At 43.8% G+C, this 22,685-nt stretch overlaps 2 protein-coding genes across 2 annotated transcripts; both read left to right on the top strand.

Moving 5' to 3' along the window:
- Positions 1-2,086: 2,086 nt before the first annotated feature.
- LOC141631418 (uncharacterized) lies at positions 2,087-3,031 on the top strand. The gene is made up of 2 exons (XM_074444091.1): positions 2,087-2,238; positions 2,332-3,031. Exons 1-2 carry the CDS (start codon positions 2,087-2,089, stop codon positions 3,029-3,031), a joined length of 852 nt encoding a protein of 283 aa, XP_074300192.1.
- A 53-nt stretch (positions 3,032-3,084) lies between these two features.
- Positions 3,085-3,578, top strand: LOC141631417 (uncharacterized). The gene is made up of 2 exons (XM_074444090.1): positions 3,085-3,369; positions 3,423-3,578. Exons 1-2 carry the CDS (start codon positions 3,085-3,087, stop codon positions 3,576-3,578), a joined length of 441 nt encoding a protein of 146 aa, XP_074300191.1.
- Positions 3,579-22,685: the final 19,107 nt, after the last annotated feature.

Raw genomic sequence — 22,685 nt, 5'->3', positions numbered from 1 at the left:
AAATTGCTTAAAATTGACGGATGATTTTGTGAGTATAATTTACGTATCTTATTGTAAATATGATTAAATGAGACACGGTCTAAGTAATCGAATTGTTTTATTATTTAGATGAAATCATTGTTTACAGAAACAATTGAAACGGAATGAATAAATTATTATAAATACAGAATGTTGTAATTTATAATTTGGAAACATTTTGGCACGAGTAATTACGAATTACTAGTCAATTTTGTAAATGACATATTTTATGAGTATGTTGATTTTTAATATGTTAAAAATACATTACATTGTGACATGTCATGTAACATGTTACATGTGACAAAATTGACAAATGACAAAATAAAATGGACCATCCATTTTATTATGAAAGTGCCGAAATTAGAGGGAGTGTTGGGTTAATATTGTGTTTTCATATTAGTGGAAAACATAATTATTAAAGACTACCTACTAGCCTTGCAAGCCTAAGCTTTTGAGAAGAGCAAAAACAAAAGGCATTGGGCATACTACCCAATGCTCTTTTTTTTCGGCCACCCACAAGAAAGAGAGAAGAGCTTTTCTCTTTTACATTATTATTCATTCTTCTCATCTAATTTTCTAGAGTAAGAAAATGCAATAAAAACTCTCTACAATTTATGATAATTCTAGAGAAATAAACTCACATATACTCCCTCTTGACCGAGATTTTCAAGAGTAAAATGCAATTTATTTGTGTCAATTTTATAGTAAAACTAATATTATTACTAGATCTAAATAATATTAGTTATTAAGAGATTTCCTTGGGTATATGCTTTTGGGAGGGATTCTATACTTGAATCCTTGTTCTTCCATTTGGAGAGCTCAAGAACAAGTGAGTAGGTGAACTCACTTGTGCCCATAAATCCGAAAATCACAATGTAAGATGATGGTTTCTTCTCTATATTTTATATTGTTTGCATGTATAAGATCACTTGTTAATTTTATGACAAATTAAATTAAAGCATATATGAATATGTTGAGTATATAGATCTACTTTTCCTTCAGGACCTACTTCTGCATCCGCAGGATCAGTCAGTGCATCCCCGACGTCCAGTCAGATGATCCCCGTCAGCATGTGGACCAGAGCCATACCCCAGCCTCAGAAGCCACCGCAGATACCCAAGGCAGCACACGCATCCAGCCAATCCAGATCCAGTAGGGAAAGCAGCCCCAGTAGAGGTGAAGTTGCATCCAGAAGCCCGACCCAGGAGGGATCAGGTGCAGAAGTTCTCAGAAGCATAGGATCACCAGCACTTGATCCGATGCAGGTGATGATTCACGGGATGGACACTCCGCGTCAGGCCGTTGAGAATTTGAGGAATGACAACTAGAACCTGCTTGCTCAGATCGTGATAGCAGTCCAGACCAAACCAACATCAGCACCAGAGGTCCAAAATCGAACCAGCGGTGGAGGATCGGGCTGCCCAATTCCGCCAGAACAAGTCACTAGACTGGATCTTGCAGGAGTAGCACCTAGTGGACCAATTGAGCTCAGAGGATTAGGATGCTTGTCATTGACAACTCATCCAGCATGCAGCACACATCAGGTAATGCCTTGTTTAACACCCCGTCAAGATCTGATCTTCCACCTTTTTCAGGTACCCCCGCACACCAGACGTCAGGATGACAATCTTGACCTATCATCAATGCAGCAGCCCCATCCTGCGGCCAGTTCACCAGTGGAGCCTGGATCGGAGGACTACAACAGACACCAGGATGGCAGCCTGGATCCATAATCAGTGCCACCTTAGTAACCAGTCAACCAGCATCAGGCCAATTTTCTAGAGTGCCCTCGCTAGGAGGTACACCTGTTGGTTCCTTCCCTCCTGTTTCTAACCCTCTTGCGGGAGCAGGTAACTCGCTGGAGCAGCAGTACCAGGAGCTGATGTACAAGATACCAGGCGTAGCCCGTCCGTTGGAGAAAGCAGCCCGAGACAACTACACAGACTCATCTTTTGTGGACGACATAGCCTTAGTCGGTGTTCCTAAGGGATGTGTGCCGCCATCCATAATGCTCTACGACGGAACCATGGACCCACTCGATCATATTAACCACTACAAGTAGAAAATGATGGTGATAACAGCAACTGGATCCTTAAAGGAAGCTTGTATGTGTAAAGGATTTGGGTCAACCTTGTCTGGAGCAGCTCTGCAGTGGTTCGTCGGCCTGCCCAACAAGAGCATAGCCAACTTTGCCGAACTAGTCAATGCATTCAACCAGCAGTTTGCCAGCAGCAGAAAGCCGGAGAAGCAGACTAGTGACCTCTACCGGATAGTGTAAGGATTCGAGGAGTCCACCCGTGATTACTTGAATAGGTTCAACAAAGAGAAGGTGGCTATCCCGAGATATGATATAACAACTGCTATACAAGCCTTCCGCCGAGGACTGCACCAAGATTCAGATCTTTACAAGGACCTGACGAAGCACCCTTGCACCACCTTTGAGGAAGTACAGTCAAAGGCAATTGCTGTCATAAGATTGGAGGAAGACTATGCACCCATCAGAGGCGTCTATGATTCAGACCCAGTATCCAAAAATGCTCCAGTAGAGAAGAGGGGTGAAAGCCCCAAACCCTACAGCAGGAGCGTGAACAAAGTTTCTGGAAGTTATGAAGAAAAGAGCGAAGCTGATCTGCCTCTGAAGGTAAGTGAGTATGGTTTTACCAGTAATCTCGCAAGGTTATTTAAAGCCTTAAAGGAGTTGGGACGTAGAGTCAGATGGCCAAAACCTCCAGCAGAAAGATACTCCAGCAGCAGAAAGGATACATGCAAGAAGTGTGAGTTCCACGGCAGCAACACCCATGACACCGACGAATGCCATTCCCTCAGAAAGGAAGTCAAGTTCCATTATGATCAAGGAAACCTGGATCACCTCCTACCCAGAGGCACAACCAGAGTGAACTCAGCAGAGCAGGTTCTGCCATCTCCTCCTCCTCAATGCACTAGAACTGTAAATGTTATTACAGGTGGATCGGAGCTTGCGGACCGACATATCCGGCAGCAAAGAGGCACGTAACCAGAACTAAGGGAGACAGACTAGAAAAATCTTGCAGGATCAACCGCCAGAATATGCCATCAGTCACCTTTAACGAAACAGATGCAGGGTCTACTCCAGAACAGCACCACAATGGTCTAATCATCACGCTCCCCATAGGAAATTGCGAGGTGAGAAAGATCTTGGTGGGTATCGAAAGCCCCGTTAACTTGATCATGTTAGAGACAATCAAAGGCATGGGATTCACTGAGAAAGATCTACCAAAGAAGGCAGTCCCCTTGGTTGGTTTTAGTGGCGAAACAAAGCATTCCCTAAGAGAAATCTTCATCCCAACCTATGCCGGAGGTGTAAACAAGCAGGTAAGGTATCTTGTTATTGACGGACCCTCTACTTACAATGTGATCCTTGGCAGGCCCTGGATCCACGAGATGAAAGCAATTCCCTCAACATACCATCAGTGTTTGAAGTTCCCAACGCCTTGGGGGTGCAAGAGATATGTGGGTACCAGGAAGAAGCTAAGGATTGCTATAAAGTGGCTCTGAAGTCAACAACCAGCACGCCTGCATAACAATTACAGAGCCAGCGCATCCAAGACGAGTACATTGAGCCCTAGCAGGCAGAATTTGACGAAGTCATCCTGGACGCGCTGCATCCAGAACGAACCGTGCTCATTGGATCTGAATGTACAGATAACATTCGCGAGGAACTCGCGGTTATTGAGAACTAACATGGATTGTTTTGCTTTGTCACATTATGATATGATAGGAATAGACCCAAGCGTGATAACTCACAAGCTAAGTGTGGATCCAAGCTATAAACCTGTGTAGCAGAAAAGAAGAAAGTTTGCTTCTGAAAGGAACCAGGTTATAAACCAGGAAGTAGAGAACCTACTCGCTGCAGGAAAGATTTGAGAGGTAAAATATCCAGAATGGTTGTCTAATGTGGTGGTGGTTCCGTAGAAGAACCTACTGATATTGTTAACTTTAACGTGGTTAGAAAAGGGATTTGCTGCTCTGAAACTTCAAGAGTGTTGAAAGTGTTGTAACTGGTTTATGATTTTAATACAAAAAAGCTCACATTTCACCAAAAAAAAAAGATCTATTTCCACTACCACACATAGACGCCATGGTGGATGCTACTGCAGGTAACGAGATGCTGACATTCTTGGATGCCTGGAGCGGATATAACCAGATAAAAATGTACCCTAGTGACCAGGAAAAGACAACATTCAGATCCGAGCGAGGTATATGTTAGGCCCAAAATCTGGATATGGGCTGATCTGGGGCAGCAAGTCTGGAAGCAGTGTGGGACGCAGGACATCAGGGAGCCAGGGTGACAGCATCAGCGTGCAGCGCAGAACGTGGGCTTTGATCCGCATAGAAGAAGCATATGAGAGTTCTATCACTTACCATATCCAGGGAAGGAAAGTCCTATTCTGTATCAAATTAGGAATAACTTGGAGGGAAAGCAAGAAACCCTAGCTAGCCAAGCTCCCCTATATAAAGAGCCTCAACGCAAAGAAGAAAGATCATCAGAAATACGAGAACTACACCCTAGAATTCATAGCATAACACATGAACTGTATTTCCTCCCGAATTATAGTGAAAATCTTGGTGGGATTCCGTCTCCCCCCGCGGTTGTTTCCCAAATTGGGTTTTCCGCGTCACCAAAATTGCTTGTGTTCTTTATTTACGTGGCACATTAAAATTAACATACAACAAACAATCAAATTATAATACGGACCTAACGCTAAGACCGCTTTAACCCTAAATTGGTAGAAATTTACCAAAACAGTTTAGCGCCCACCGTGGGGCATAGTGGTCGTCTTCGTTAGCCAGTCTACACAGCAAGCATAACATGTCCGGACACAAAGAAACCAACCCAGGTAGCACCAGCGGTGCCCCAGCAACGCGGGTACCGCCCCCCTCGGCAGCAACACAGGTACCATCTCCCTCGGCAACAACAGCACGCGCTACCTCGATCCAGACCACCACTGCTGCTCAGATACCAACAGTTAAGCAAAACCAAAGTTCCCAAGTAGCAGCAAGCCCATCTTTGGAGAGAGTCCAAACTAGAGATTCAGGAGTCGTCCAGGGACGGCAAGGAGTCTCACAGCCTGAAAGAGGAACGCAATCTAGGCAACAAGCTCAGGCTCCTCTGAGTCCCACCAGCATCATGATAAGCGGATTGGACACATTAGCAAGGCTAATCCGGACTATGCAGAACAAGAATAGAAGCATGAAATCCCAGTTGGAAGAGGACAACAATCTCCTCCGAGCACATATCAACGAGTTAAGGATCCATGCCGCTAATTCGACCCCTTGGATGCAGGAAGACAGATCCAGGAGGCCACCAGGAGAAAGTGGGGATCGAAGGCAGACGTGGGTGTTGACACGCGAAGAGGCACTTAGGCTGGACATGGACGCAACACCACAACCAAGAGGAGGCTTGGTCCCAACAGGGCTGGGGGCATTAACACCAGATGAGGAGCCATCCCACCAAGAGACAACACCCACGTCAGATGCAGAAGGACGCCAGCAGAGCAGAGCAGAGCAGCAGCTGCGGTCCCGATGATTAGGGTCCCGGTTACAAATCAAGCTAAGTATACTTGGGAAAGCGGCCCGGCTGCAGCAGCATCGCAGATGCGCCAACCAGATGTCTTGGGACAACAGAACTTCGTACGAGGAGCCGAACATCAGTCAGAAGAGCACCTGCGACCTGCTGGGAGAGAGACATACATAGAACATCAATACTAGGAACTACGAAGCCTCCTCCGAAGGGTCCCAGGAATGCCGCTGCCTATGGAGATGGCCGCACGAGAAAGCTACGCTGACTCGCCGTTTAATGACGATATAGCTACAATGGCCTTACCAAAAGGATTTAATGTCCCAACAATGACCCTCTTCGATGGAACCACATACCCCTGCGATCACATTAGCCAATTCAAGCAGAAAATGATGGTTACCACTGCCACATGAGCCTCAAAGGAGGCATGTATGTGTAAAGGATTTGGTTCGACCCTAACCGGAGCAGCACTACAATGGTTCATCGGCTTGCCTAATGGGACCATATCTTCATTTGCCGATTTGGTCAACGCGTTCAATCAGCACTTCTCCAGCAGCCGGAGAACACCAAAGCAGCCAAGTGATCTGTATAGGATCGTTCAGGAAATAGGTGAATCAATTAAGGATTACGTTACCAGGTTCAATGCATAGAAAGTTTCAATTAGAGGCTGCGATATGTCCACGGCCATCAACGCCTTCAGGCAGGGCTTGGATAAGGAGTCAAACCTCTACAAAGAATTAACGATGTACCCTTGTGAGAGATTCGAAGAAGTCCAGCAGAGAGCTACAACAGCATTAAGATTGGAAGAAGATATACAAGCTAGAAAGGGAATAACAAACTTCGACAAACCTGGCAGGAAAATGCTAACAGAAAAGAAAGACGAGCGAGCTAAGCCATACAGCAGACCTAATATCAGCAGAATAGCAAAAAAAAACCCAGCAAGTTGACGACTCCCAGCATCCTCCTAAGCTACCTGAGTACGGATTCAACACGGGAATGGAAGGATTGCTGAAAGCGCTAAGAGGCCTAGGTGATCAGGTTAGATGGCCAAAGCCTCCCACTCAGGATCGACCCAATGACGACAGAGACAGCAGCAAGAGATGCGAATGGCATTAGGATATAGGTCACAGGACGGAAGACTGCTATATGTTGCGAAAGGAAGTAAAGTTCCAGGTACGCAGGGGAAACTTGGACCACCTGTTATCACGTGGGGGCAAGCAGGATAGGAGAGAAGCAGCAAATCAGGTGCTTCCTTCTGCTCCACCCATATGCACGAAAATTATTAACGTGATAGCAGGCGGGTCCGAGCTATCAGGTTTAACATATTCCGCCGCTAAGAGGAAAGCCACCGGAAGTAAAGGGGATCATCCAGAAACTTCATGCAGAGTAGAGCAATTTACCCCCGGTAACTTTCGACGAAACCGACATAGAAAGCGGTGCAAAGCAACACGACGATGCCCTAACTATAACGTTATCCATTGGCAATTGCACTGTACGAAAAGCATTAGTGGATACAGGGAGCTTTGTGAACCTTATCATGCTTGAAACCCTCAAAACCATGGGTTTTGATAAAGAGAACCTGATAAAGAAATCTGTACCCCTGGTGGGATTCAGTGGTGAGACTGCGCATTCGGTGGGTGAGATAACCATCCCAACGTACATCGAAGGAGTTAATAAACTGGTAAGGTACTTAGTCATTGAGGGTCCGACCACTTTCAACGTGATACTAGGAAGACCATGGCTGCATCAAATGAAGGCGGTGCCCTCAACATATCATCAGTGTCTCCAGTTCCCAACACCATGGGGTACGGTCACAGTAAAAGGGGATCGAGAGGAATCCAGGAACTGCTATGCTCAAGCCCTCAAAGCTATAGCCAGGCTCCCCTCATAGCAATTACAGTTCAGGGGCACCTCGAAAGAATACAAGGAGCCTCCCTCAGAGGAACTAGACCAGGTCCACCCGGACGAGGAGCACCCGGATAGGATAATATTAATTGGAGCAACTTGCAGTGAAGAGCTACGCAGCCAGCTGACTCAATTTCTGAAAACCAACATGGACTGTTTTGCCTGGTCCCACGATGATATGGTAGGTATAGACCCATCCGTTATTTCACATAAGCTAAGTGTGAACCCAGGCTGCACCCCAGTACAGCAGAAGAGAAGGAAATTAGCGGCAGAACGAAACGAAGTCATTAACAAGGAAGTAGACAATCTCTTGGCAGCAGGTAAAATTAGAGAAGTTAGCTACCCCGGATGGCTTTCTAATGTGGTAGTTGTGCCTACAACGGCAAGTGGAGGGTATGCGTAGACTTCACCGATTTAAACAAAGCTTGTCCCAAGGACCCCTTTCCACTACCACATATCGATGCAATGGTGGACGCTACTACAGGACACGAGGTACTTACTTTCCTTGACGCCTGGAGCGGCTACAATCAGATCAAGATGCATCCAAAAGATCAAGAGAAAACAACATTCATGTCAGAAAGAGGCATATATTGTTACAATATTATGCCCTTTGGCCTAAAGAATGCCGGGTCCACTTACCAGCGATTGGTAAATAAAATGTTCAAGCAACAAATAGGAAAGACCATGGAAGTATACATAGACGACATGGTAGTGAAGTCCAAAAAAGCAGGAATGCATATGGAACACTTAGCGGACACCTTCCAGACATTAAGGGAGTTTAAAATGAAGCTTAATCCGTCCAAGTGCTCGTTTGGAGTATCCTCGGGAAAATTCTTAGGATATATGGTGACCCAGAGAGGAATTGAAGCAAGCAAGGAGCAGATAAAAGATACTCCAGCTAGAATCACCGCATAAGCCAAAACATGTGCAAAGGCTGGCAGGGAAGGTGGCGGCCCTAAACAGGTTCATATCAAGGGCTTCAGATAGGTGCAAGCTGTTCTATGATATATTGAGGAAAAGTCAGAAATTCGAATGGACCGAAGAACATGAAAAGGCATTCGCGGAACTCAAAATCTATCTAAGCACGCCACCGTTACTCGCGAAGCCGGAGCAAGGAGAGCCACTATTCCTATACCTGTCAGTCACGGAACCAGCTGTTAGTGCGGTCTTGGTCAAGGAACAAGAAGGAGTGCAGCATCCTGTGTATTACATTAGCAAGTCTCTTCTTCCTGCAGAGACCAGGTACACTTCCTTTGAAAAACTAGCATTGGCTTTGGTTACTGCTTCCTATAAATTGCGGCCGTACTTTAAATCTCACACCATCCACGTAATAACCAACTACCCGCTAAAGACTATTATGAGGAAGCTTGAACTTTCGGGCAGAATGACTAAATGGTTAGTACATCTTAGTGGATATGACTTAGAATTCTATTCCGGAACAGCGATAAAATCCCGCCCTAGCAGACTTTGTCTCTGACTTCTGCCCTGCTATCCGTGGGGAGGCAGAAGAAGGAATGCTGACAATAATGGGGAGTCAGGACAGCGAGATATGGACCCTATACATTGACGGAGCCTCAAATGCAAGGGGAGCCGGTGTAGGTTTGGTCCTTCGATAACCTAAAGGTGATATGATAGTACAAGCTATTAGGTGTGAGTTCAAGGCAACCAACAACGAAGCCGAGTATGAAGCCCTTATACTTGGGATGCAGATGGCGTCGGGGCTTAAGGTAAGGAACCTGAGGGTGTATAGTGACTCCTTACTTGTGGTAAATCATGTAAACAATGAATATGTGGCACGTGATTCAAAGATGATAGCCTACTTGAAGATAGCCACAGAGCAAAAGTCAAAGTTTAGAACGTTCAAGATAACTCAGGTGCCGCGAGATCGAACGTGGAAGCGGTACGCCCGGCAACGTTAGGGGCCACCTTCCAACCCACAGAACTGTCAAATATACCTATCACCCATGTATTGACCCCAGCCATCCAGAAGGAGCCAGATCAGAATCCGGTGAAAGAGGCTGTACACATGCAGTATACCCAGGGAGCCAGGACTCTGGTTTCCACAATAGGACAGCAGGATCCAGATTAGAGAGTGTCGTACATAAATTGTTTAAGGGATGGGACACTCCCTGAGGATAGAAAGGAAGCACAAAGTTTTAGAATAAAAGTCTCCAGGTATATCTTGATTGATAACGTCCTCTTTAGAAAATCGTTGGCAGGACCATGCCTCAGGTGCTTGAACAAAGAGGAAGCAGATATAGTGCTGCAAGATGTACACGGCGGAGAATACGGGAACCATGCTGGAGGATGGAGCCTGTCTAACAAAATCTTGAGACAGGGGTATTTCTCGCCCACTATGTGCATGGATGCAGTTAATCATGCTAAACGCTGTGAATCATGTCAAAAGGCGGCTCCAGCAATCCACCAGCCAAAAGAACCAATGCATCCGATTATCTCTCCATGGCCATTCATGATGTGGGGCATGGACATAGTAGGTAAGCTGCCCAAGGCTCCAGGAAACAGAGTGTATATGCTAGTTATGACTGATTACTTCTCAAAGTGGATTGAGGCAGAGGCAATGAAAGAGGTAAAACAACGGCAGGTGATCTCTTTTATCAAGCGCAACATCATAAGCAGATTTGGGATACCATCTAAGATCATATGCGACAATGGATCCCAGTTCATATCGGATAACACCGAGGGCTTCTGTTCACGCTGGAACATAACATTGAGAAAATTTGCCCTCAGATATCCATAAACTAACGGCCAAGCCGAGTCCAGCAACAAAATCATTGTAGAGAACCTCAGAAAACGGCTGGAAGAGTTGGGGGGAAAATGGGCAGATGAACTACCATTAGTACTCTGGTCAGACAGAACAACACCGAAAATGGCAACATGCCAAACTCCATTTAGCCTCGTATAGGAGCAGAGGCAGTGATACCCTCAGAAGTTCTGGTGCCCACACACAGATACGGCTGACAAACGGTAGAGCAGAACAAGGTCGAAATGGCTAGGAGCCTGGATACAGTTGATGAGCTACGAGAAAGCGCCTACATACGTATGGCGTCATACAAGCAATCTGTAGCAAGGACATATAACATAAATGTCAAGATCAGGACCCTTGAAGTAGGGGACCTCGTACTCAAAAGGGTATTCGAAAATATTAAGAACCACAAAGCAGGCAAGTCTGCCTACAAATGGGAAGGGCCATATCAGGTCGAAAGCATTGTCAAGAATGGGGCATACAGGTTGATGACCATGCACGGTCAAATCCTAGATAAACCCTGGAACATTCGTCAATTGAAACGGTACTTTGTCTGACAAAGTGCCAAAACTTTAGTGTACAAAGGACCTTTCAAAAGTCCGCGAAGCAAAAAAAAAAAAAAAAAAAAAACAAAAAATGGTTGGGGGTTAGTATATGCTTTAGGTATTGGTGTGTTTCAGAAAACTTTTTTCTTTTGTTTTCCCTGGTTTTTATTTTTTTCAAATCAAATAGAGTCGTTTTTAAACCAAGTAGTCCAGGGTATGGCTTCCTGGATCCAGGTGTTGCCCTGGAACACCATGAGATAGCACCAGGTAATTTGCACTACTTTGGAAATTATCATGCTTCTACGAAGAAAGGCTTTGGTACTAATGTTGGTTACTTGTCAGATAAGGAACACTTTGAGGGTCCAGCCCCTGCCATGTGAGGCTGCAAAGACGTTTATCTTAAGTCAAGCCACATGGGGAGCATACGCCGAGGTAGCGCGTTGGGTACGGCATACCAAGACCACCCATACCTTAACGTTACTCTCAGTAATTCCATAGCTATGACGTAGAGAAAAAGGTGCATGCACGGAATTTCAAACGTCTGGAACCACAAGGAACGTAGCATTCCTTGTTAGTCAGAGACAGTCAATGAAGGTATGCTCTAGTCATCTAATCCTAGTGATAAGATATTTTACATCATGGGTAAAATATGTTATCAAAAACCTGTCACCAGGAACAAGAGCTGTGCACCTGGAACCAGGTAAGCTTCCTGGATATACCTATGTGGAATCACAACTCCAAAAATCAATGGCAAAAAACGCAAGTATAACAAAAGGAGGGCCTAAAACCTGGGCCCAGAACTACTTTAAGTTAAGGCACCTGCTACCTGTAGCAGGCACCATCAGAGTTTAAAGCCTGCATACCAGCAGGCACAAAACAAGCCAAAATAAAAAAAAGGAAAAAGAGTTTTTTTTTACAAACTTGCACCACACAGGGCCAAGTACCCAGACAACTTCAAATTTAAGAGAGGTCAATCCTCTCGACAACTGCATCCTTACCAGTGCTCTGTTCCCCGTGCTCCATCTGCTTCTCTGTTGCAGGTACTTGAACAGCTTCAGGAGTTGCAACAGCACCTTCACCAGTCTGCTCCGCCAGGATCTCCTCTACAGTCCCAGAGATAGCCCCAGAGATATCCATGGCGGTGAAATCAGGCTCCGGATTAGTAGCCTCAGCTTCAGGAGGAAAGAGGGCGCTCAGATCCATACCATTGGGAAATGCACGGGCAAACTCGGCTAGCTCCTTCTCCAGGTTCCAGAATGTGTGCCTCCCCTTAGTGTAAGCATTGATGCATTCAATCCGCCCCTCAAAAGCAGTGTAGGCTCCCACGTTTTTGGCTAGCTCAGCCATCTCTTCAGCACGAGCCTCTGCCTTTGTCATCCCAGAAGTCAGAACGCAGTTAGCCTCATGCGTCCTCACCAGATGGTCTTTGACTGCCTCCTTCTCCTTTTTGGCCGCATGGAGCTGCTCCCTTAGTTTGGCACAGGTAGCTGTAAGCTCCTTGTTCTTCCCCACGGAAGCCAGACACTTAATCTTGGCCCTCTGCAGCATCTTAGGGAGATAGAGGGATTATTGGAGAGCCTGCATTGGAGAAAACCATCAGTCAAGGAAGCACAGGGGCAGAGAAAGTAAGGGGCTAGTAAAGGCAGACTCATAAGGAAGCAATGTTCAGCAGCAAGGTCAGTCATATTCTGGGGGGCAGTCGAATCAAATGCCCTGGAGCAAGCCGGAGTCAAGGGCCTCTCCAGTGCAGGCCAGTAGTTGGCATGGTCAGCATCCCCAAAGTTAGCAGGGAGGCGCAGCAGCAGCTCATCGGCATGCACATGGGACCCAGGGGCACGTGATATTGGAGTCACTTCGATAGGTTCTGGAGCAGGCCTTGAGGTGAATCTCTTTCTTGAGGAAGCAGGAGAGTTAAAGGAGTCAGCAGTTCTTTTCCTGGCTTGATGCATCAGGATCTCAGAAGCAGAGGGTCTAGCACTTCTTATAGAGGCACCAGGACGCAAGAGATCAGAATAGAGAGCCAATGGGTAAGGAAGCTTCTAAAGAATAAAAGAGGATGTTTAGCAGAAGACATGGTTTCTTTAGTGGCAGAATCGTCTAAACCAGAGAGCAGGAGGGGAAACAGTCTACGGTCTTCAGGGATGGAGAAAAGCTTGGCAACAGAGATTGCTTCGTCTTCCGATTTCTCAGGGTTCTTGAGTTCTGCATCAAATTAAAGAGTAAGAACAGTGAGCGACAGGGGCAATCAAAAATAGACATGCAAATACACTTACTCTTGGCAAAAACCCAGTGCTCAAACAAGTAATCAGCGTGGATGGAAAGTGATTCAAGCTTGACATAGAAGAAATACTCGTACCACCCATCGTTCTTCCCTTTAGCCGCCGACTGGAGAAAGTTTTCAGTCTTCTCCACGGCCCTGAAGGTGTATTGGCCATTCCCCAACGACCAACACTCAAACCTATGGGCCAGATCTGACAATCCAATCTCGGCGCCCATACTGTTGTTCAAAGCAACAATAGACAAGAGGATCCTCCATGCAGAAGGGACAATTTGGGCCATGGGGAGAGAGTTCAGGCGGATGAACTCTTGGATCATCGGGGGAAAGAGAACTTTAAGACCAAGGACGAAAGGGTAAGTGTACAAGCAGATCTACCCCGCATGAAAGGCGTCTGCTTTCTGACCGGGTTTGGGGATGAGGATCACCACATCGTCACCCAGGCCAAGCAAAGCTTTGATCCTAGGGATGTCCTCTTGGGTTAGGTGAGAATCATCGGAATGTGGTCTTTTGAGGACTCCCTGCGAAGGGAAGTCGTCGTCCTCTATAAGGTCAATGGTGGCGGATGAAGATGACGTGAGATGGTTTTTGGCCATGACAAGTAAGGAGAGAGAAGCAGGAGTACCTGAAAAGACGGGAGGAGGCGGCGCTGACAGTGAAAGGACGTTGAAGAAGAAGGGTTTGGGGAGACGGAAATTTGAAGATTTTGAGGAAAACAAATGATGATGAAAGAGAAAGAATGGGACAAGTGAGATTAAATAGGAGAGGGTAGTTGGAGTTTTGAAAAATGTGAATTGAAATGGAGTATGCGAGAAGACACTCAACGATACACTCTAATTTCCCACTCAGATAATTAGGGTTGCGCTTTGCGGAAAATTAGGGGCAAACTGTTAGGCCCAAAATCTGGATATGGGCTGATCTGGGGCAGCAAGTCTGGAAGCAGTGTGGGACATAGGACATTAGGGAGCCAAGGTGACAGCATCAGCGTGAAGCGCAGAACGTGGGCTTTGATCCGCATAGAAGAAGCATATGAGAGTTCTATCACTTACCATATTCAGGGAAGGAAAGTCCTATTCTGTATCAAATTAGGAATAACTTGGAGGGAAAGCAAGAAACCCTAGCTAGCCAAGCTCCCCTATATAAAGAGCCTCAACGCAAAGAAGAAAGATCATCAGAAATACGAGAACTACACCCTAGAATTCATAGCATAACGCACGAACTGTATTTCCTCCCGAATTATAGTGAAAATCTTGGTGGGATTCCGTCTCCCCCCGCGGTTGTTTCCCAAATTGGGTTTTCCGCGTCACCAAAATTGATTGTGTTCTTTATTTACGTCGCACATTCAAATTAACATACAACAAACAATCAAATCATAATACGGACCTAACGCTAAGACCGCTTTAACCCTAAATTGGTAGAAATTTACCAAAACAGTATCTACTGTTATAATGTCATGCCTTTTGGACTAAAAAATGCAGGATCTACCTATCAGAGGCTGGTCAACATGATGTTTAAAGAGCAAATAGGCCAAACTATGGAAGTATACATAGACGAAATGAAGCTGAATCCGAAAAAGTAGACCTTTGGAGTATCCAGTGGAAAATTTCTGGGGTACATGGTGACCCAGAGGGGGATAGAGGCCAGCACCTAACAAATCAAAGCAATTCTGCAGCTGGAGTCACCATAGAAACCGAAAGACGTCCAGCGCCTGATCGGAAGAGTGGCAGCCCTAAACAGATTTATATCCAAATCCTCGGATAGATGCAGGCTGTTTTATGATGTACTCAGAAAGAGTCAAAGATTCGAGTGGACGGAGGATCATGAGAAAGCATTTCAGGAGCTGAAACGTTATCTCAGCACCCCGCCACTCCTGTCGAAGCCAGAACCAGGAGAGCCACTATTCCTGTACCTGTCAGTCACAGAAGCAGTAGTTAGTGTAGTACTAGTGCGAGAGCAGGAAGGATCACAACACCCATTATATTACGTCAGTAAGTCTCTGCTTCCAGCAGAGACCAGGTACACGTCACTAGAAAAAATAGTCCTTGCACTAGTTACAGCATCTTATAATTTGCGTCCTTACTTCGAGTCTCATACAATTTCTGTGATAACTAACTATCCTCTTAAGACTATCATAAGAAAACCAGAATTGTCAGGGAGGATGGCTAAATGGCCCGTGCACCTGAGCGGTTACGATTTGAAATTTGAACCTCGCACGGCCATAAAGTCTCAGGCTCTGGCAGATTTTGTGTCTGACTTCTGCCCGGCTCTCTAGACCCAGGCAGAACAAGAAATTCTGAGTTTGGAGGAAGATAAAGGGGAACAAGTGTGGGAGCTTCATGTGGACGGAGCCTCCAACGCAAGAGGAGCCGGAGTAGGATTGGTCCTCAAATCACCCCATCATAGTCCAGGCTATACGATGTGAATTCAAGGCCACAAACAAGGAAGCAGAGTACGAGGCATTGATCCTGGGTCTGAAGCTGGCTCTAGATCTAAAAATCAGACACCTCAAGGTTTGCAGTGATTCTAAACTTATAGTTAACCATGTAAATAACTGTTATGAATCCAGGGATCCCAGGATGATGGCATACATAGACGTAGCAAAGGAGCTGAAAATCAGATTTGCCACATTCAACATCAAACAAATCCCTAGGGACCAGAATGCAGAAGCAGACGCACTAGCCACCCTGGGGGCAACCTTCAAAGCAGGAGCGGTCTCCACAATACCAATTGTCCACGTACTGGAACCAACAATACTAAAACCTGAGTAGGAAGCAGAAGTGTTGTGCAGCACCAGCAGTGAAGAAAATACTGCAGACTTGAGGAAACTGTACCTCGACTGGCTGTTGAATGATATCCTTCCAGCAGATAAAAAGGAGGTAAGGAGCTTCAAAATGAAAGCATCCAGGTTCATACTAATCGATGATGTCCTGTTTAGGAAGTCCCACGCTAGACCCTACCTCAGATGCCTGGATCGGGAAGAATCTAAGGCTGTTTTGCATGCTCTCCACAGTGGAGAATGTGGAAACCATGCAGGGGGCATGACCCTATCCAACAAGGCACTGAGGCAGGGATACTTCTGGCCCACAATGTGCAAAGATGCCATGGAGTTTTCAAAAAGATGTGACGCTTGTCAGAGGCACGCCCACGTCAGCCACCAGCCAGTAGAGACTCTGCATCATATTATCTCACCGTGGCCCTTCATGAAGTGGGGAATGGACATCATGGGACCATTACCCAGGGCACCAGGAAACAAAATCTATATGCTCGCCATGACGGATGATGTGAACATTATTTACGCACATTTAGTCCCCTAATTGAACCTAATTTGCATACTTTTATAACATTTCATGACCATTTTATCCGTCAAATGCTTTCTATTTTGCTTTCCTAGTGCATTTTACATGTTTTGTAGGAAAGAAGATAATAAGGCGGAAGTTCCCGTCTTTCACGCATATTTGGAAGCTTATTGACGATATTTGATGGACTAAGTATGAAGAGGAGGCAAGAATGATGACCAAGGAAGAAGAAAAAAAGAGTATATAGAGGCATCTTAGGCTTAGAAGCAAAAAGAAAGGGAATAGCAGCTCAACCCGCGCGGGTCAAGCCTATCTGGAGCAGGATACTGATGAACCCGCTCGGGTCAATTTCAACCCGCTCAGGTTGAGGCCCAGGACGCCCATATTTCACTCGGGACGGGCTTATTCCTGGACAGGAAAATTTTCCTTGCTACGCGAACTACAATCCGCCCGTCTTCACCCTTGGACGCACGGATTCCAGTCCAGCACAAATCCGTTTCTTCAAGCTTCAAAGAAAGAAGCCCTTCCTTCGAAAAATACCGGCGTCTCCCTGCTCAAATCTAAAAAGTGTAATTACTAATTTAGCCTTAGTTAAACTAGTGAATTCCCACTATATATACCCCATTTGTAATAATCAAACCATCAAGTTTTACTAGACTATAATCAAGTTTTCATTAGGTTAATTCAATCCCTCTTTAGATTAGATTAGGAGTAGATTAGAATAGATTACTCTTTAATCTTTCCACAAACTACACATTAATCTTTCCTTAATCATTGTTCAATTTTATCATTAAGTAATTCAAGTTTATTATTGGGTAATTAGAAGATCATTTGGATTTATTGGGAGATTGACAACCTTCCATCAATCATCATGTTCTTCTATTATTCTTTGCATTACTATTATTAGAATCTCCATAGGTATAATTCTCTTAATCCTTATTTTAATTATTGTTAATCTTTCTTACGTGTTCATCATGTTTGGCTTTGTTAGTATGATTGACAACCTTATTAACATGTTAAACTTGATCATGAGTGAGTAGTTACTTAGCTAGGATTAATGGGTAATTAGGGGAAACCAACATGGGGAATGATTCATGCTTAAATTAATATGCTTTCATGGTTTATTTGCTTGCTTGTTTTGATCTCAACTCATGCACATGTTATGTTTGATGAAATGCGAGCCTATGAATCCTTGCATTTTTTACCCATCACTTATCTTTTCAATGAGACTTGTAAGACATAAACCAACTCGAGTCTCATTAGACCATGCATGTTGTTGAGTAGGGAAGACTAAGTCGACTTGTAGGTGTTGTACAATCTAATCGATTCGGCTCCGGGACCCAAACTTTCCTAGGATTGTAAGATATAACCTAACACAATCCATCATAACAATAATTGCTTGCTTATAATTTGAGAACATGTTTGTATGATCAATTCCCATGAATCCCCTATGACCCCATGATATCCTAGCATTTTTAATCAATTGTTTACATCTTTCCTTTTGTTGCTTGTTTATTGCATATATTAGATTAGAACCATCAACCCATTATAATTGTGACAACCCCAAGCACAACCATAATTAGATTGAATATTTTGAGTAACCACCGTCCCATGGATCGACCTCGACTTACCGCTACTAGTTGTATGTTGAGTATTATAAATGTGTTTGATTGGATGTGACCCGACGACATCGCCCACATCAAAATGGCGCCGTTGCCGGGGACGGTGTTGTTTATTTGAATTGTTCTTTTGTCTAGTTTTAGTTGTGCTTCATTTTCTTGAGTTTTATTGTACTTGTTCTATTTCACATGCTCAACATGTCTACATTCACTTTTTAGCAACATGAAAATGAGTCTTTTGATAAGTACATTGCTAGATTTGAAGATTATATGACTCATGCTTGGCATCATGGTTTTACTCTTTCAAATTATGAAGCATGTCGTGTTGTTTATAATGGCATGAACCTTGAAACCCGCAACTTGGCATTTGACTTGAGTGGTGGTAGGATATGTGAGATGAGATGTGAGGAATTTTGGGAATTTGTTGAGTTCATGACCATTAATTGTCTCAAGCAAACTATACATGACATATTTGAAAGTGCCAAGGAAGGTATAGAAGCGATAAAAACCACATTTCAAAAATTCATTGAGGAAAACTATGATGAAAATGAGATTTGTGAGGATGAGAAACCTTCCTATAACCTTGAGCCAATCTACTTTGTCCACAAAATTACCCCACCTTGGGAAGATGGAGTGCTAGATGAGGAGAGTGATGATGAGGAGGAGTACATTCTTGATTGTGAAACTGATGCTTGGATGCCGTCATCCTACTCCTCTTGTGTTTCAATGAAATCAACCTCCATGGAATTTGATGTTAATGGGCAAAGTGAGAATGATATGGATGTGAACTTGAGTGAAAACTCAGCCTTTGAGGATGACATATTTGAGGGAGATAATTGTGTTGAGCTTCGTGAGCCTTGCTATGACAACCCCTTTGATAATGGACCTTGTTGGGATGAGGAATATGATGAGGACATTTAGGAACCCCAAATAGACACCCTTAAAATCACCTTGGATGATAATGAGAGTACTTGCATTGAATGTGGTGATTTTGACTATTTGGAGGAAGAGTTGAGTGAATTGCCAACCAACTACCCATTTCATGTTTCTTCCATCCATCATTTCTCTTATGATTTTTGTCATGATGCTCTTGATATGCTTGTTCGGTCTCTTACTTGGGCATTTTTCAATTGCATAATCTTGTGTTGCTATGCATGCCTATTCATGTCCCACTCCCAAGAATTTGACCGACTTCTACGTGCTTTGAGTGCTAGTGATGATTTTCCATGAAATTGTTAATTGATAATCTTTGGTTTGATGGAGTCCCTTAAAAACCATTAATTTGTATATATGCATTTAGTGTAGTTTTGCATTCATTTAATCGCATGAGAGATGAAAGGGAGGGATCTCATATTTTTAATTGAGTTTTTGAAGGAAATTCAAAAAAATGAGAAGATGAAAAATGTCAAGAAATGAAGAAAATGGAAAATTTGGGCTTATGAGTAAGTGTGTTATCAAGGGAAAGGTGTTGGGCCAAAATCTCAAAAATGACCCCCATCCCGAGATAAATCCGGGCGGGTTGAAGGCCAAGAAAAGAAGAAAAGTCCCCTGCCTAAGAATCCGAGCGGATTTTAAGAAAGACGCCCGTCTTTGCTGCCAACCCGAGCGGGTTGATATTGTCTGGAGCTGGTTCTCAGCCAACCCGGGCGGGTCAGTTCTGTCCCGAGCGAATCCACCCTCTGAATGCTGAAATTTCACAGAATCACGGGCAGAATAATACTACCCCACCCGTGTTCAGCCTTTGACCCGTGAATGCTTTGATTTTCAGCTATAAAATTCACTCTACACTCAAAGCTCACCTACCATCTTCATCTTCTACCTTCAAACTCAACCTCAACTCACAAAACTCACCCAAATAACCACAAAATCCAACCAAATCACCATCTAATTACTCTAAAAATCATTCTAAACCATTTCTACACAATAAAAACCAACTTTCCAACCTTCTATTTGCTCAAAATCACCCATTTTCATCATTTCAAAAATTGGAGCTCCAAAAATCCGTGAGCAACAATTGATTTTCGGGTTTGATTTTTGCCTTTTAGCTTCACTACATTTCTTTTAGTGTTCTAGTAAGGCATTTTTAAGGTTGTTTGGCACTTATTTGTGGAAATTTGAAGCATTCTTGGGTAGTGATACTTGGTGGATTTCAAGGCTACAACAATGAATTTTTGGGGCAAGAGTAAGGCTACTACTTCTAAGGGATCAAAAAGAAGAAAAGGAAGCAATTCTAGTGCTCCACCGGAGTTCCAAATGCAAGAAGAGGAGCTAGTACCGGATATTGAGCAACTTGATGATTTCCCGGAGGTAGTATTCATCAAAAATGAGCATAGGAGGCGATTTTTGAAACTACTTGGTAAGGAGTTCGAACCCACTCGTTTCATTTGTCGTCAAACTTTGGATAAACTTGGTATTGAAGGACGAACCGAGTCCTTATTTAGAGAAATGGGTCTTGAGACTTTATTTAATATGCATGAGGAAACATATCTTAGCCTCACCTTGGAATTCTTGTCTAGTCTCAAAGTATTTGAAGGAGAGACATATGGGGTGTCTTTGGAATTTAGGTTGTGTAATGAGACCCATCAAATGCATTTGGGCACCTTTGGTGAAATCTTTGGGCTTGCAATACCCGAGACCGACTTTAAAAAGCCCGTGGGGTTCACAGAGTCACATTTGTGGAGAGCAATCACCGGGTTGGAATTAGAGGGTTTTAAGAGGTGTCATGCCTTTTGCATTCATCACCCGGTTATTAGGATGTGGCATCAATTTATAGCGGGGACTATTCATGGTAGAAGTGACACGGGATGTGTGAGTCAACTTGACATGACTTTTCCTGAGTCATATTTGAATGTCCAAGGTTTGCCAAAGTACAACTTTAATCCCGCTCTTGAATTACTTGTCCGATTTCGGAATCTATCAAGGGGTGCGACAAAATCAAAGGGAATTGTGATGGGTGGTGTTGTGACTAGCATGGCCGATGCTTTATGTCCGGGGTTTAATGATGATGGGAGGTATGGAGCTCTACCCGGAGATACTTTACTTAATGAGAGGGTCATCTTTAGGCATCACAAATGGTGCAAATATAATGATTTGGGAGGTATTTATTGGTATACCAAGGGAAGCACTACATTCACCCTTCCTTGTTGGGACCTTCCTCCTATCACACCTAGGTCGAGTTACCTTGCACCCATGCCGAGCTACCTCCTCCCCATTGAGAGGATTAGGGTTCCACCACCTAGGAGACGTGAGGAGGCACCTTTTACTCCTTCCCATGCACCACCACCGTCCCAAGGTCCAAGCCTTGGATTTCCACCATTCCTTCATGGTGTTCGGCCCTCATATGCGGAGATACCTCCATACCCCCATGTCTACCGACCCTTTTCACCTCCTCCCCCTCGCCCGAGTAGCCCGCCATCGGCCATGGATCTATTGATGGGTATGATAAGCAACATGGATGTTAGGATGCACCGAGGGCAAGAAGACAACTATTTGGCCCTCTATCCTCAATATTATCATATGGCACAACAAGGGTTTATTGATCCCAATGGTCCTAGGCCTTCTTGGGTGCAACCGCACCTTGTGTTCCCAAACCAAGGCTTGAATGAAGATGACCAAAGAGGAGGAGAGGAAGAAGAAGAAGAAAGTGATGATAACCTTAATGATAGAGGCTTTGATTGAGATCGTGATTGTGAGACCCTTCTTTCCTTATTTCTCATGTATAAATTGCATTGTAATTTACCTCACATGATTAGATTAGTTTGCATTGTATTTATCTCACATGATTCATGTAGATAGTTGCATATAGATTAGAATTTATGCATAGTCACTAATGACCAATCCTATTCTTTTCTACACTAGAGATAGTGTTTAAATCGATTTGAGGAGGTTTGATCATAGGTGACCATAGCTTAATAGAAAACCTGCATCATATAGTATAGTTTAGATTGCATTCATTTGTTATATATGTCATATAGAATTGCATTTAGTTAGAGCATGCATTCATTCATATCATATCATTGCATTTGTACTTTATTTCAAAAAAAAAATCAAAAATCCAAAAACATGTATTTTCTTTTTATTCCTACTCCTACATGTACATTGAGGACAATGTCCGAAATAAAGTGGGGGATGAGAATTTATATTCCAAAAATGCATAAAAATTGAAAATTTTTGAAAAATCACAAAAATATGTTCTTTTAATTTCATAAAAACAAAAACCATAAAAATTTGAAAAATTGGAAAAACCAAAAACATGTTCATTTCCTTTGTAGTGTAGTTTTGTATATATTGTTTGTATATATTGTGTTTGTTCTATCCTTGTTCACATTGATCGACTACGCCACATCCGAGACATGAGGATCATAAAGACCGCATGGTATGATCTTTTCAATCTCCTTTTTCCTCTTTATGTTAATGACTATGTGGCTTTATTTTGATTGATGCGGCACAACAATGTGAACTTAGGACTTGCATTTAGTTTATATGTCATATTAGTTGGTAGAATCACTTGCATTAGGGTGTATATATTAGTTGCATCATGGCATATAGTTGCATTTAGATAAATTTTTTTGAAAAATGCCTAATTGAGAACTTTGATAAGAGCAACTAAGCCATTACAAATACTTTTTCAACTTAAGACTTTGCCTACTAGAATGGTTGTAAAACACCCTAGATTGTGTCATACTAGTGTGTTTTGACCCATGACC

This window comes from Silene latifolia, chromosome Y (assembly GCF_048544455.1).
Source record: "Silene latifolia isolate original U9 population chromosome Y, ASM4854445v1, whole genome shotgun sequence".
In the NCBI taxonomy this organism is placed as follows: Eukaryota; Viridiplantae; Streptophyta; class Magnoliopsida; order Caryophyllales; family Caryophyllaceae; genus Silene; species Silene latifolia.
Note: the sequence above shows the minus strand (reverse complement) of the source record. Positions and strands in the feature narration are given on the sequence as shown.

Excerpts from the sequence above, each read along its gene's own strand:
- LOC141631418 (XM_074444091.1), top strand. The coding sequence starts at position 2,087 with ATGGTGATAACAGCAACTGGATCCTTAAAGGAAGCTTGTATGTGTAAA. Across the intron at positions 2,239-2,331 it reads GTCAATGCATTCAACCAGCA|GTTCAACAAAGAGAAGGTGG; the intron begins GTTTGCCAGCAG and ends TTACTTGAATAG.
- LOC141631417 (XM_074444090.1), top strand. The coding sequence starts at position 3,085 with ATGCCATCAGTCACCTTTAACGAAACAGATGCAGGGTCTACTCCAGAA. Across the intron at positions 3,370-3,422 it reads CCGGAGGTGTAAACAAGCAG|GCCCTGGATCCACGAGATGA; the intron begins GTAAGGTATCTT and ends GATCCTTGGCAG.